Genomic DNA, 14,010 nt, shown 5'->3' with positions numbered 1-14,010 from the left:
GTAAGTATATGATCTGTTTAGAGTATTGACACAATGACGAAGAAAGAAGACTCGTCCACTATCAGTTAATCGAGCAATAGTTGTGAGAGCCCGTTGGAGTGTTGATTCCTCAAGGGGTGAGAAGTTATAAACAAAGGGCCGGATGTTGTTGTCAGGAGAGAAAGAGGAGAGCAGCAACGAGAGTTGAAGGGAATCCCGATTGCCAACCGGCCACAGTCGTAACAGCAAAGTAAGCAGCACCAAGCAAACACCCAGCGGCGAAATCCCGAGAGAAGTAGTCAAATTCAACCGGCTTGACAATAAAATGGATCCTGATTCTTTCTTTATTTTCGCTGTTGGTGGTGGGGAGCGAAGGCGGTGAGCGTTGCACCCAAACAAAACACCAAAGGCGGTGAACGCGCTTCCACGTGACTTTATTTATCATTCCGTCATTCTTTTTTTTTTTGGCAGGCAAAGAACTGTTATTGTTCATATCTAGTGCGCTGATATCGTCCAGTGAGCTCTAGGAACAAGATATGGCTCATATCAAAGGCTTTAATGCTCATGATCGCCCTCCGGAGTCCATCCGTCAGCGCTACAAGAAATATCAGAAAACCCCTCTAACGGAAATTGACCACGACTCTAGCATACTTGATCTCCGGGCCTTGGACCCGGACAGCCTTCCGGATGGTATCTCTGTTTCGGAATGGAGGTCCAGTGAGGACTTTCGACTGGCATTTGACCAGTTCGTCAAAGGGGACAGCAGCGTATGGCAGCACAGAGGTCCTCTTCTCGAAAATATTCCCGTCTTTACTCATCGATCCGTCTCTGGTCAGCACAAGTAACCACCTTATCTTCCTTGGTAACTGAAGGAAGGGTAGGGACCATAAACTCGGAGAACTAATGAATACCAGGCTTGCTAATGATTCCGTCAATGTTTCCCCCCACCGTCCAGATCGAACTGCTGTCTCGTCTTCTCCACCGGGACCTGTCAAACAACGAACACCAGACAAATGTCCATCTGCATTACAACGTTACCTATCCCGATCAGGCACAAAGTACTGAAATTCCAGGTGGACCAGCTTCTTCAAGCTCAGGCCAAATTCGGAATCAATTTCCATCTTTTTTTGCAGATGATCCAAAGAGGACCATTCAACCCAACGATCCAGGAACGCATAAGTCAATCACGGTACAGAATTTATTAGAGAAAAAGCTCCGCTGGGTCACACTGGGTGGCCAATATGATTGGACTGCCAAAGTATACCCAGATGGCCCTCCCCCTACATTCCCGAGTGATGTTGCGGAGCTCTTGCGCGCAGCCTTCCCAGAGACGGAAGCACAAGCTGCAATCCTGAACGTTTATTCTGCCGGTGACACATTGAGCGCCCATCGCGATGTCAGCGAGAAGTGTGATGTGGGCTTGATTAGCGTTAGTTTCGGTTGTGATGGATTGTTCATAATTAGCCACGACGACGGCATTGGTTGTGAGATTATTCGTCTTCGATCAGGTGATGCCGTGTATATGAATGGTTCATCGAGATTTGCATGGCATGGAGTGCCGAAGATCTTACCAGATACATGTCCGAGTTGGCTGGCAGACTGGCCATCGCTATCTCCCAACAACACAGACGCATCACAGTATGCGCTTTGGAAGGGCTGGATGTCCGGAAAGAGAATCAACTTGAACGTCCGACAAATGGTGAATTCTATGCTACATGAAGCGCTTGTCACTGGCCATTGAGCTAGTGCAGTGACGAAAGACCTTCAGAGTACAGCAAGAAGTGCCCTCATCTTATTCCCGTCCTTCTCGGTGTTAGTTGTCCAACAACTGAGGGATGCGACCTACGATATTGACGAATATTCCATACATAGAATTTGCATTCGGGTTGTGATCTCGTTGGCAGCAAGTACACGTTCTCGAGCATTTTTTGGTTGTTTATATAGATATTTGAACTGTACATACATACATATGGGGTTAGAAGAAAAGCAATATGTTCCGTTGATTGGAAATTCTAAACCAGCTTTCCCTATTACGAAGTAGTCCCAAGAAAAGCAAAGAGAAATGTATTGTGAGTGGAAGGGTTGTGAAGGATCTCCACAGTCCGGTAAAAGCTTGGCAAAACACTGCAGCTTCCATTCTCTCGTCCGCTCTCTTCATTTCTTCCACCTTTTCCTACTATCCAACTCAATCACCACGTATTCCTATAAAAGCCTCTGCTCCTTTTTGTGTCTGCTTTTATCCGGCACATTTTCATATGAGACAGACAAACCAGGTCATGATTTAGACTGAGGACTCGCACAGCATATTCTGTCATTCCGCATTTCACCGACAACCACGCGTCTCGCAAACCTGCACCTGCATTCAATCCTTGACCTCGTGGCTGTTGTGAAACATGGAGGACGCCCCTTCTTCTCGACAAGCTGAAGTCGATACCCCCGAAGGCTCTATTGGGGGCGATGAAAACCAGGGCCAGACACCTGCCGCGAAGGGCCAGTCGGTCAAAGACCGAAAATGCCAATACTGCCAACAATCCTTTACCTCATCCTCTCTTGGTCGACACCTCGACCAATTCCTTTTTAAGAAGAAACCCGACGGTATACACAATGTTGAGGAGATCCGACGTCTTCGAAGTGGTATCACCCGACGCCAGGCGCGCACCTCGACCGGCAAACGAGACACCCCTGAGCGAATCACGGCGAAAGGCCAATCGGATCTGTACGGCGCTGGAGAGAATGGTGGGAAATCACGGGATGGTCAAGTCCGTATGATGTTTAACACGCCAACGTGGCATGCGACCGGTGTTATCAATGATATTCCGAATCCGAACAATCCCCAGGATGGCGCTGCGCGGTACACGCCGTCGCAGTCCCGGACGGGGTCTATAAACTTGCCAGACTATGCTAGTCGAAATGCAAGCTCGCAGAATCCCGATACTATGAAGGCATTGGAATTGGCCTTGCGAGAGGTCTTGGATAATATTAGAGCTGCAACGTATGTTTTGTCCCTTCCCATTCTTTCCTAGCCAGAAGGATACTTATGAATATGTGTACTATAGTTCCAGGATGCGGCCACGGATTTCTCCATTTGATTTTGATATTCAGTCTCAAACGTTTCCATCGCTTTGCTTACAACTGCTTCCGCCTCCCCCGAGCCTTTTCTCCGCGGCTCCATTCCCATCTCCTTCCTTCTTTCCCTTGGAACCTCCGGGAGCTGAGCATCTGGAGATCGTTCGACAAGCTCTTCGGGCCAAGATTGCGCAATGGCAATCAGATCAACTTTCTCCTGATGCTACGAACAATTCTCAGCCCGGAAGGTTCGGTATGGGTATGGATTCTAGTATGATTGCTCGAGGTGTCCAGCAGCACGAGGATATGAGCTTGAGGCATCTTGAATTGGCATATAAACATTGGATGTCGCTTCCCCCGGAGGAGAAAGACAGTGTATGGAAACTAGAAATCACCCGCTCATTCGCCCGGGAAATGGACAAACGGAAGTCCGTGGACGAACAGTTAGCGCGCGTTCAGCAAGAGGCAAATCAACTCCGCGCGCAGGTCGAGAGACTCGGTTCCTGTCAATGGCCAAGAGAGTTTGCTCTCTTCCCACCAGATACTCTCCCATTACCACGCGATATTGCTCGAGAACTGGACGCAAAGGAAAGCCATCTCAACCCTCATTCTCCTCGATGGGATTACGAAAACGTGGTGGCCAAGTGGAAACGAGTGGTTATGCATGATCGAAGCATGGGCCGGGTTGGTGTAGGACTTTCGAACCCCGTCCTCGATGAAAGCGAGAATTCTCCGGAGCAGCCCAAACAACATACGGGCGACGAATCCAGCCACGGCCGTTCGAAATCTATGCAGGGTGCCCGCGCTTCAAGTCCTGAAAATCAACAATCTCCCCAACCTGGTGGTCAATCTGCCTCGTCCAGCCAGTATCGCTCGCCTTACCTTGAATCCAGCCGGAGTCCCGTAGCTGGCGGACCACCAGCCAAACGTGCTCGCCTGATGAACGGAAATGGCAATGGAAACGGTCCTGAGGGACCTGCTGCTCCTTCTCCGAATCAAAGTGGCCCTAGCGCTTCTCACTCTTGGAACTCTCACCACCCACCTCAACCTCTTACGGTGTCTAACCTCGCAACACCCTCTGCCCCAACACCTTCTCCATCTAATTCTGGTGCATAGTCTTGGATCTATGGCTGCTTTAGAGTATAGTATAGATGGCCATTCTACTGTTTCTCTTATTATACTGTTTTTCTTGGGGTAGACCTGCTCGCATGCTGGCTATTGGGTGGATTCAATTTATAAGTACACGGACTTAAAACTGACACTGAACAATGTACACTAAAAGAAACGAACAATTCATAACACTTGCTCATTGCTTGACAGTCTTTCTTGTCTTTCGGGCACTCAGCCATTTTTTCAGGTCTTGTATGCCGTGAAGATATAACCAAGATATGATAAACACAACAATGAAGTTGAAAATGATATATCCAAAGAAGATGCCCTATATTGTTAGTATTCAAGCCTGAGGATAGGGTCTCAAACTCACATAATCACGCCATTTGTGGTTGTAGAAGACGTTGAAACTTGCAGCCTATCAAACATTAGCACCAAACCACCATACCAAGGGCATCAAAGGCAAACATACAAACTGATCCCCACTCGCATACTGACAAAACGCACATAACCCACCCCCAGCATCCCTAATATAACCCCCAGCCTGCCTCAAAAACCCCCCAGCATACCCCTCACAACTCTGCCCCGGCGGCACCGTAAACCAACTCTCCTCCCTCTCTACACACCTCACCGGAACCTGATGCACCACAACCCCCAAAAATGCCTCAAGCAGATAATGAAAGGGTGTGAGCCAGTACATCCACGATTGCCAGAAATGTGGCAGCGCGCGGTAGGGCACGACGACACCGCAGAAGGCCACGACAAAGGTAAAGAAGGCGGGGACGAGGAGCGAGGCGAAGAGCTCGTTGGGGGAGAGGGCGGCAATGAATTGGCCGAAGCCGACGTAGAATAGCTCGAAGAGCATTAGGAGAAGCCAGGTGAAGCCCGAGCGAAAGGAGGTGCGGGGGAACCAAGTGCCCCAGTACCTGTTTATTCTAGGTTAGGGGTGAGGGTTCTTGGTGTTATGGGTGGCTTACCAGCAGTTGAAGTAGATGGACCCTGCGACAATGGAGTAGGGTATTTCGGGTAGGATGGTACTGGCAACGAATGCGACCCAGGAGTAGATTTTGGAGCTTGATTCGCGGGATTCATATAACCCACGGAAATGAAGGTATCGTGGTTGCAATTGCTGGATCAATGGTGGTGAGATGGTAAGCGTCATAAACACGGAAAACAGCCGTGATTGCATGTCGATATAACTGTTTCCCAGGTGCCAGAAGGTGAAGGTGTTGAAGAGGCCGGTGAAGATATGGAGCATAAACTTGCCCTAGAACGCTGTTAGATATTAGATACTCTCAATCTAAGTCCTAGGGTGCTTACCAATGCATATTCCGGGGTTCGCCAGTATGCAATAAAAGCACGCTTCGTTGTAGCCAGGATCTGAGTCCATAGCGGCATGGCAAACTCTTTTTCGTCATTCTTGTTTCTCTGGTCTGTATTACCAGCACGGGACTCGACGATTTGGTTAATATCATCCATGAGTCCTTTGTATTCAGTAGATTTTTCCCAGACGTCAGCCCAATCCTGTCCGCTGTAATCTGGATTTCCGGCGCCGATGACTTCGAGCATGTACTGTACCAGGATTAACTTCATGGCAAACTAGATGAATTGTGCTGGAGCATACCTCTGCCGGATTCGCATCCGGAGGACATTTTTTACCGCCATTTTCTTCGAAATATCTGATAAGCTTCTGGGAATCCTGTCCTAGCTCCCCGTTATATACGACCCTACCTCCTGCCTTCAACAGAAGCAACTCATCAAACTGATCAAATAGCACAGCGGACGGTTGGTGAATTGTACACAGAACAGCCTGCCCAGCATCCGCTAATCGTCTCAAAAAACGAACAATATTAAACGCAGCCAGGGAATCAAGTCCAGAGGTAGGCTCGTCCAAAAATAGCAATAGTTCCGGCTTACTTGCCAGCTCAACTGCAATCGTGAGCCTTTTGCGCTGTTCCTGGTTTAGTCCAAAACCCATTGAACCAACAGTGGCACCTGCAATTTGGCGCATCTCCATTAGATCAATGACTTTCTCGCAGTAGTCGTATTTTTCTTTGACGGGGACGTCTTTGGGTTGGCGGAGAAGTGCTGAGAAGCGGAGGGACTCGCGGACTGTCGCTGTGGGTTCGTGGATGTCCATTTGTTCCGCAAAGCCGGTTGCTCTTTGGAAGCTTCTGGGAAGGGGTCTGTGGAGGTTTAGGATTGTTCTTTTGCCTGTGTGCCAGAGACACTCACTTTCCATCTACCAGAAACGTGCCTGTGACAACTCCAAAGTTAATGCGTTGTGCTAAGGCATTCAATAGTGTGGTTTTTCTGCAGATGGTCAGCAAGATACTAAGATCGAATTTCTAGATGCACCAACCCGGAACCAGAAGCCCCCATCAAAGCAGTAAGACGACCAGGCTTAACATAACCCTGAACATTCTGCAATAGCTTCCTTTGTCCGCCCTTATACGGTATCGTATAAGTGACATTCTGCCACGTGAAAATCGACGTATTCTCAGCAATTCCCTCCACCTTTTCCATAGAGTCTCCTGACTCATTTTTTCTCGAGTGAGGCGTGGCAGTATCTCGCTCACCGGTTTCCTCATCTTCAGGCATATTCTTTTCTTTGATCACATGCTCAATCTCCTTTGGTGCTTCGCCCCTCTTGAAAACAGTAACCGCCATCCCACCCTTGTTAGGCTTCTGCCTTTCCATACCCAGCACCGTCAGCGCAACAAAAAAGATAAACCATCCAATCACAATACCAAAATTTCGCCACAGGTGGGACCTCGTGTATGTGTAAGCGCTTCGGATGTAACTTGCACCACGAACAATTGTGGAATCCGGAGTGCTGCCCTGTATTGCGCAGCTTTGGTGGCCCGGCAAGGCATTGGGGCCGTCTGGTACAATGGAAGGCGGCTCGCATTGAATGTCCATATTGTAGAATTCGTTTGCCATTATCGCTTCGAAGCAATATTGTACGGGGTTGATCCAGATTAACCACTTGAGCCAGGGGTGCATTTTCCAGGGTGGGATGAGATATCCTAGCATTGTTGTCAGTTATGATATTGAAGGTGTACTCGAGCTTCCTGTACCTGTATACACAATCAGGGCTTGGATTGCAACTCCAGTAAGTCTTGTAGCTACGAATAAGTTATTTAAGCTGCTAAAGAATGAGTGTTCCGATTTAACATACCAACGTCAAGCGACGAGACCAACGCTCCTAAGGCTCGAAAGAAAGAGTACATGGTCATGGTGAGTATAAATATAAAAAGGAAGTTAATAAAGAATTGAGAAGCTGTCCTTGAAAGATTAGACATGCTAGCGTGTATTAGCATAATACCTCCTGGATGCCGTAAGGTTGAAGCATACAAGTAGACAATTACATCAAATAGCACCACCTGGACAAACACAAGTGGGACGTCGACCACGACTTGGGCCAGGGCATAAGCTGCTGGACGATAGAAACAACTAGGAATGTCAGTTATGTTCGGGAAGAGATAGGAATATTGTGATGCTCACAAACTTTTATGCTTCATTAGAATCGGCCGACTCTGGAAGGCTGCTGTGAGTTCGGCCATTGCAAGTAGAGCATTGAAGAGAAGAATGAAGAACATGACACCGCCTCTAGTGAAGACCCCGTTGCTGTATATCTGTCAGTTATCTCGTTCAAAGCTAGTGAATAAGACTGACCTGGTCTGTGGAAGGTTGAAGAATAGACTTCCTATAATGAGTGCCTGGAAAACAACCACGCCCCATTTAATTACCAGAGACTGACTGTCTCCAATCATGACAAGGAACTGTCTGCGAGTGAGAATGATGATTTGCTTGTAGAGCGATATCGTGTAGTTCTTCTTCTTTAGCTGACTCCTGGCGGCTTCTCGTTCATTTCTTTGAGACTCAATTTCTTTTTCGAATTCTTCAATATCCGCAAAGGCCGCCTTGATATTGTCACTTTTGCGATATGCTCTTTGGAAATCTTCAGCAGAGCGCGGAATCCGATTTTCCCATCCACTCTTGACGCGCCGTGCATGCGGATCGCTGACAGATGTCAGAAAATCCGGTGTTGTCCATCGCGGGGGACATTCAAAACCTAGTCGCTCAAAGTAGGCTTTCGCATGCTCTGTGCGACCAAAATAAGCACATTTGCCGTCTTCTATGAGGATGACCTTGTCGAATTGGCGAAACAAGCTCTCGGAGGCTTGGTAGAGAGCCACTAATGAAGAAACTTCGGCAGTGTCTGTTAAGCTTCGTAAGCTTTGCACATACTCAAGAGCCGTACTAGCGTCAAGGCCTTTGGTCGAGTTGTCCCAGCATTGTGTACTGCCCTTCGTTACCATCGCCTCGCCTAGGGATACACGTTTTTTCTCGCCACCTGAAATTCCTCGAATCAGTTCGTTGCCGATCTTCGTACCCATCGCATGTTCAATCCAGAACAACTTTGCTATGGCATTCAAGTAGGTGCTCTGGTAATCTTTCCTGCTTTCGTCGGGAATGCGCGATGCCTTGCCTGGAGTACGGGACTTGAGAGCAAACATGAGAGTATCTCGCACGGTTAAGGTTGCATAATGAAGGTCATCTTCTGGATTATACAGCACTGTAAGGCCCAAGTATAAGCCATCGTTCTAGCTGCACCTAATCATTATGACCATACCTTCAGAGCGATATTTATCTGCCATAGTTTTTGAATCAGTACCTCCGTAAAGGACATCTCCCTCGATACCCTTATATCCGGTCCTTTGGTTCCCAATGACCTTCAGGAAAGTAGAGCACCCAGAGCCTGGTCGTCCAAGAACAAGGAGCATCTCTCCAGGGCGAACACAACCCTATGTATGTGAGTGTCACGACTACTATGGTGAAGGACCACGGAACGTACTGTAAATCCGTCGATAATTGTCCTTGTTGGTGGTTTCCCAGCACCAGCACCATTCTTACCCTTAGTTAGAAGCTTCTTAATCAATCTCGGTATCCCCAGAAAAATATCAAGGATCGTCGGCTGAAGAACGGCTCCCACACCTACACCTTTGACAGTGAGATTCTTCCACACAACGCCCGAATGCCTCGTTTTCTCTTCCTGCGAATTTTCCTTCCTCTCCCGACCGAACATCCGCGAAACTAGCTTCTGTATCTGGTCCAAATCCTGTCCTCCACTATCTCCGTTAGATGCACTGCTCTGGGTAGAATTTCCATGTTCCGGGTCATCTTCGTTATTCTGTTCCTCGTACACTGGCTTGGAGGAATTCTGATTCTCTTCGTTGGAGGATGGATCGTCGATTGCCGTAGCGTCTGTAGCAGTGGTTGTACTTGGGGCCATGGACTCCATGGCTACGGATTGCGCAGCAGGTCGTCCTTGTTGGGGGCTTGCTGTATCCATATCGGACGGACAAGCACCGGTAGTGCCAAGATGAACGATGTACGAGATCCTGTATGTAGTGAGTGACCAACAATTAGCAGCAACGTAAATGCTTTGAATGATAGCAGCTCTGTTTGTATGAGTATTAAAGCTCTGGTAACAACCTCAAACAGAGCTTTGAGTGACAACAGGCTTCCCAACTTCAACACAATGAGCTGGTTGTTATTTGACATAATATTCGTATAACTATAGAACCTGACTAGTTCAACTCTCTGTTGTTGATTGCGGTATCTCATCATGAAGTCATCATAGAATTGTGTGATAGTAATGATGGTAAGATCGATGGTTCACCCAGGGGTTATCAATTACAGATAAGCCAGTCATGCTCGATGCTGTTCAAAATCAAGATCTCATCCTTGGGGGTAATAGAGGCGTGTTCTTCCTGCCAATAAGAAAGGGTTCCGTCTTCTGAGGAATTAGCGGAACCAGAGATGAACACCGGAGGCTGATTTTCGGTCTTTGGAGCGACAGATTAATGTGTTGGTGAAACGGGCAAGATTTTGGCAAGACGAAAGAGGGAATGTATGCCTGAGGCTGGTAACACTTTAACGCTCCAATTCTGCTCTTCTCCATCAAAGCCTGCTTTGATGCCGTGTTCTACGGAGTACGAGATATCAATGGGAGAAAATGATCAAGAGGTAATTCTAAGAGGCCAGCTACGAATTGATATCACAAGACTCCGTAGGTGCGAGTCAATGCATCTGTCAGGAGGTTTCATAATATATGCTCAGCAAATTCGCGCCCGAGAGAAACTTACGAGAAATGATCATATTGCACTGTACAGAGTAGAGTCCCTTCAACATCGTCAGCATCACAGGTGCATACGCCTGGTTCAACATATACTCGTATCTCAAGCACCCTGGCCGATTAGGTCTCAAAAAAGAGGAGGCTGGTCAACCAGGCCATTTACACAACACCCAAATCAAACACGCTAAACCATGTCTGTCACTAGTTCAACTGCTTAAGTCTATACCGCCCAATGGCGTACTGTACAACTAGCCCACCTGTAGATCGTAGATTAATTGGGTTACAAGACAATCAAAGGACGACCAGCCACCGACCGCAGAAAAACCAGCGAATTAAGACAGCAGAGCACTGGCGGTTTAAAATAGTAAAAAGAAATGGCTGGGAAGGATATACCGTACCTGACAGGTTTTGATTTTTCCTTTTATATGCTGGAGAGCCCGCGCATTTTTCCTATCTCTTTACGTCTGTTCCTCGATTTTGGTTGTTTACTCCATCTATACATACGCGGAGTTGTTATACATCTCCCTATTTGTCTCTCTGCTTTTTTATTTCGATTACGTCAATACGAGGCCATTGAAGAAGAACCTTCAATCGATTACCGAGAAATCCAGTCGAATCACGAAGGGGAGAAATACACCCATCGCTCAATAACACCTTCCCGGCTCTCTCACTCTCCTCCGTCCTAATTCAACAAAAGCAAAACCGTAACTATGAAGCGAAACGTCGCCATCGCCGTCATTATCATCATCCTATTCATCCTCCTCGCCCTGGCCGGCTTCGGAATCTGGGCTATGAAGAACCACGTTTCATTCTTCTCGAGAAGGAAGGATGAGGACGAGGAGAGTGCACCGGAGTAATCTTGATTCTACGACAAAATGAGATGAATTGGACCGTACCGAAACGAATCGAGCCGAAAACAAGCACTGCGTTAGACGATGACTGGATGATTCAAATGCTTTTATACCCCTTAATAACGAGTTCTTCTCTTTTCTTTTCTTTTCTTTTTTTTTATGTGCGCTACACGATGCGATATATATACGACCGTCTATACTACTACTGTTTATCCACGATTGATGACGATATCATATTCTTATCCCAGGCGATATTCCATGATTATGTTCCGATGATGTGCCGTGTTTGTCATTTGGGGTCTTATGATGGACGATAATTTGTGTTTTTATGTGGGATTGTGAAAGGCGCTTTTTTGCTGCTGCATTTACATGTATTGTGATTTGCTTGATAATTGAATTGAATACCCAAGACAATAAATATGGTCCAAGAATGCCTTTACAAAGGGTTGAAAGGACACTTCCATGCGATTATCATACGGCTGCATTATGTATGCCAGGTGCAAGATAGAAGCATCCCAGATCATCCCAGTATCTTCAGCCCACCCTTCGTTTTTCCAGGTTTCTTGACTCCATCATGCTTGACCTTGCCAGAGCCCGGGCGTCCGCCAGAACCACCAGCACCGGCACCACCGTGGTTCTTCTTTCCTCCCTTGATGGCATTACCGGACACAGGACGAACTTCAGTCATGGCCCGTCTCAAGAGGATTGGATGAGAGCCAATGTACTTGCCCTGCATTTCTCTCGCGGCACGGAAATAGTCGTCGCCGTCACTGAAGCTGACGAACCCAAACCCCTTACTTTTCTGTGTGCGCTTGTCACGAATGACTCGAGCTTTCTGCACCGAAGAAAACTGGGAGAACGCTTTGAAGAGGGAATCATCGGTTACCTCGCCTGCAAGGTTACCCACGAAGAGTCGGAAATGTGCCGGGTCCCATTCAAGGAGAGTGGAATCGGTCCAAGTCTGACCACCACCAGAACGCACGACGGTCTTGGAATCTTGCTGGAGGCGCCCGGGAGCCGGGGTGGGTGTGTTAGATGCAGGGGCACTGGTCGAAGGTGTATAGGCGCCTGGCCCCTGGGCAGCACGAGGGGCGGGCCCTTTACTGGGAACGGCAGTTGACATTTCCTGGCTGTTAACATAGGCACTCTGCCATTGAGCAATTTGGGCTTCTGTCTCAGCATCTACACCAGAATCATTGCGTCCATAGTTCTTCCCATAAGCGTTTGCCTGGTCCGGATATGAACCATAGGTGGCATCGTTATATTGTGCCTGGCCATAGTATGATGGTCCGCTTTGGTAGGTCTGCGGTTGCTGTTGATAGTAGTTTCCGTAATTAGAGGTCGCCGGAGCTTGATAACCACTTGTTGTGGTTGGTGGAGCTTGATAAGAAGGCTGGCTGGCGGCTACGGCACGCGGTTGAAAAGAGAAGGCATTGTGTCCCGGTCCAGGCGCATTTCCACCATATCCACCAGTAGTACCGGGTGACGAATAAGAGGGTGGAGCGGCGTATGCTGGCTTAAAGCCGGACGAGACAGTGGTTGTAGGCGCAGGAGGTCGCGGAGGGAGCGACGAGGGCGTTTGCTTCAGACCTGGAGGGGGCGGAAAGGACATGATGAACGAAGAGCTCGGACAACGTTACAGATAGACGTGATGCGCCGTGTCGCAACGGACAAGCACAGCAGCAAACGTACCTTCAGGGCTTGACTGACGCAGCAGTCTCACGCCAGACGTCACGCCTGAAAGAGATAAGGTGATATCCTGGTGTTTCTTGAGGAAACACGCGGAGAGGTTGAATATCGACCCGCAATAAGCAAGCACTAGGTTAGGAAGATCGAATACCCAAAGCAGGTATGTAGATGTTGTTGCAAATCTAGATGTTCTTAGATGGTCGTCGGTGGTTGAAGATGCCGGTGATGTGACCCCGGGGAAAGAAAAAAAGTATCGGGGTTGGGAATGGGCCACCGTAGGAGGCAAACTGCACAAACAGCACCGCCACAGATTATCTGCTTTACATGCGCCATATGTTCGTCCTCGTGGACGCCACCCCCACTCTGGACCGAATTAGGAACATGCAGTAGCCGTTGCGGCTTTTGATGTCAGTCAACGGGGTTACACAGCATACATTTTGCAAACTACTCCGGAGTATAGAAGTCAAGCGGATAATCAAGCGGAAAAAGGCACCGTTAATGAACGGCTATGGAGAACCCGACAGAAACACATCTGACTCAGCACAAGGCCGAACAGTCGCCGGTTTTGCTTCACCGAAGACAGGTTGGTTTTGCCCCTCTCCGTCGTCAGGTTATCTGCCCCGCCGTTAACTGCCGCCATCTCCGATACCGTTGATATCAGGGAGTGCAGTACTGCGCATACTGGGATTGCGATTGTAGCAGTGAAAGATAGCAATAGACATGAACATATATAGATAGATGAAGGGTATACAAGTAATTGAGGCAATTGAGGCATATTGAATGTCTATACCATAGTAAAATGTATTTATTCACCGGACGACTCTGCTCCTCGGGCTGCCCCGCCCAGCGCCGTCCCACCATGACGGAAGGCTGCTCCGTAATCCGTATGGGATCAGAACAGTCTCTTTTTCTTCTCTCCTCTTCCTCTTCTTCTCTTCTCTCTCTACTCCTCTTCCTCTCTTTCTTCTTTATCAACTATTCTCGGAGCTGATTTTCCGCTGTAGATACAAGAATCTACAGTTCTCTCCATCTCCTTAACCACTTCACACTTCTATCAAAATGGCTGACCAGGCAGTGTGAGTCCTCTTTCCGTTGATTCTAACCCCTCTCCCCCTCTTTTTTTTTTTTTTTTTTTTTTTTTCTCGTTTCTACCTGGCTTGTTGGGGATGA

General features: G+C 48.0%; 5 protein-coding genes across 5 annotated transcripts; 3 read left to right on the top strand and 2 right to left on the bottom strand.

Moving 5' to 3' along the window:
- The first annotated feature begins 458 nt into the window (after window positions 1-458).
- Window positions 459-1,995, top strand: alkB (oxidoreductase, 2OG-Fe(II) oxygenase family). Its single transcript, XM_040781899.1, has 2 exons — window positions 459-810; window positions 894-1,995. The coding sequence occupies exons 1-2, from the start codon at window positions 516-518 to the stop codon at window positions 1,718-1,720; spliced, it is 1,122 nt and encodes a 373-aa protein (XP_040638798.1). The 5' UTR covers window positions 459-515; the 3' UTR covers window positions 1,721-1,995.
- Window positions 1,996-2,372: 377 nt separating this feature from the next.
- Window positions 2,373-4,161, top strand: EURHEDRAFT_455956 (uncharacterized protein; the record flags this gene model as incomplete). Its single annotated transcript, XM_040784317.1, has 2 exons — window positions 2,373-2,971; window positions 3,036-4,161. The coding sequence occupies 2 exons, from the start codon at window positions 2,373-2,375 to the stop codon at window positions 4,159-4,161; spliced, it is 1,725 nt and encodes a 574-aa protein (XP_040638797.1).
- A 190-nt stretch (window positions 4,162-4,351) lies between these two features.
- Window positions 4,352-9,454, bottom strand: EURHEDRAFT_456253 (putative ABC transporter; the record flags this gene model as incomplete). The annotated part of the gene is made up of 15 exons (XM_040784340.1): window positions 4,352-4,483; window positions 4,529-4,573; window positions 4,628-5,081; window positions 5,133-5,422; window positions 5,476-5,727; window positions 5,780-6,341; window positions 6,391-6,468; window positions 6,518-7,184; window positions 7,236-7,283; window positions 7,337-7,461; window positions 7,513-7,611; window positions 7,663-7,785; window positions 7,834-8,737; window positions 8,795-8,966; window positions 9,017-9,454. 15 exons carry the CDS (start codon window positions 9,452-9,454, stop codon window positions 4,352-4,354), a joined length of 4,389 nt encoding a protein of 1,462 aa, XP_040638796.1.
- Window positions 9,455-11,083: 1,629 nt separating this feature from the next.
- Window positions 11,084-11,570, top strand: EURHEDRAFT_63627 (uncharacterized protein). Its single transcript, XM_040787610.1, has one exon. The coding sequence runs from the start codon at window positions 11,181-11,183 to the stop codon at window positions 11,466-11,468; it is 288 nt and encodes a 95-aa protein (XP_040638795.1). The 5' UTR covers window positions 11,084-11,180; the 3' UTR covers window positions 11,469-11,570.
- Window positions 11,571-11,671: 101 nt separating this feature from the next.
- On the bottom strand, window positions 11,672-12,763 carry EURHEDRAFT_402758 (RNP domain protein; the record flags this gene model as incomplete). Its single annotated transcript, XM_040780162.1, has 1 exon — window positions 11,672-12,763. The coding sequence occupies one exon, from the start codon at window positions 12,761-12,763 to the stop codon at window positions 11,672-11,674; it is 1,092 nt and encodes a 363-aa protein (XP_040638794.1).
- Window positions 12,764-14,010: the final 1,247 nt, after the last annotated feature.

This window comes from Aspergillus ruber, assembly GCF_000600275.1.
Source record: "Aspergillus ruber CBS 135680 unplaced genomic scaffold scaffold00013, whole genome shotgun sequence".
In the NCBI taxonomy this organism is placed as follows: domain Eukaryota; kingdom Fungi; phylum Ascomycota; class Eurotiomycetes; order Eurotiales; family Aspergillaceae; genus Aspergillus; species Aspergillus ruber.
Note: the sequence above shows the minus strand (reverse complement) of the source record. Positions and strands in the feature narration are given on the sequence as shown.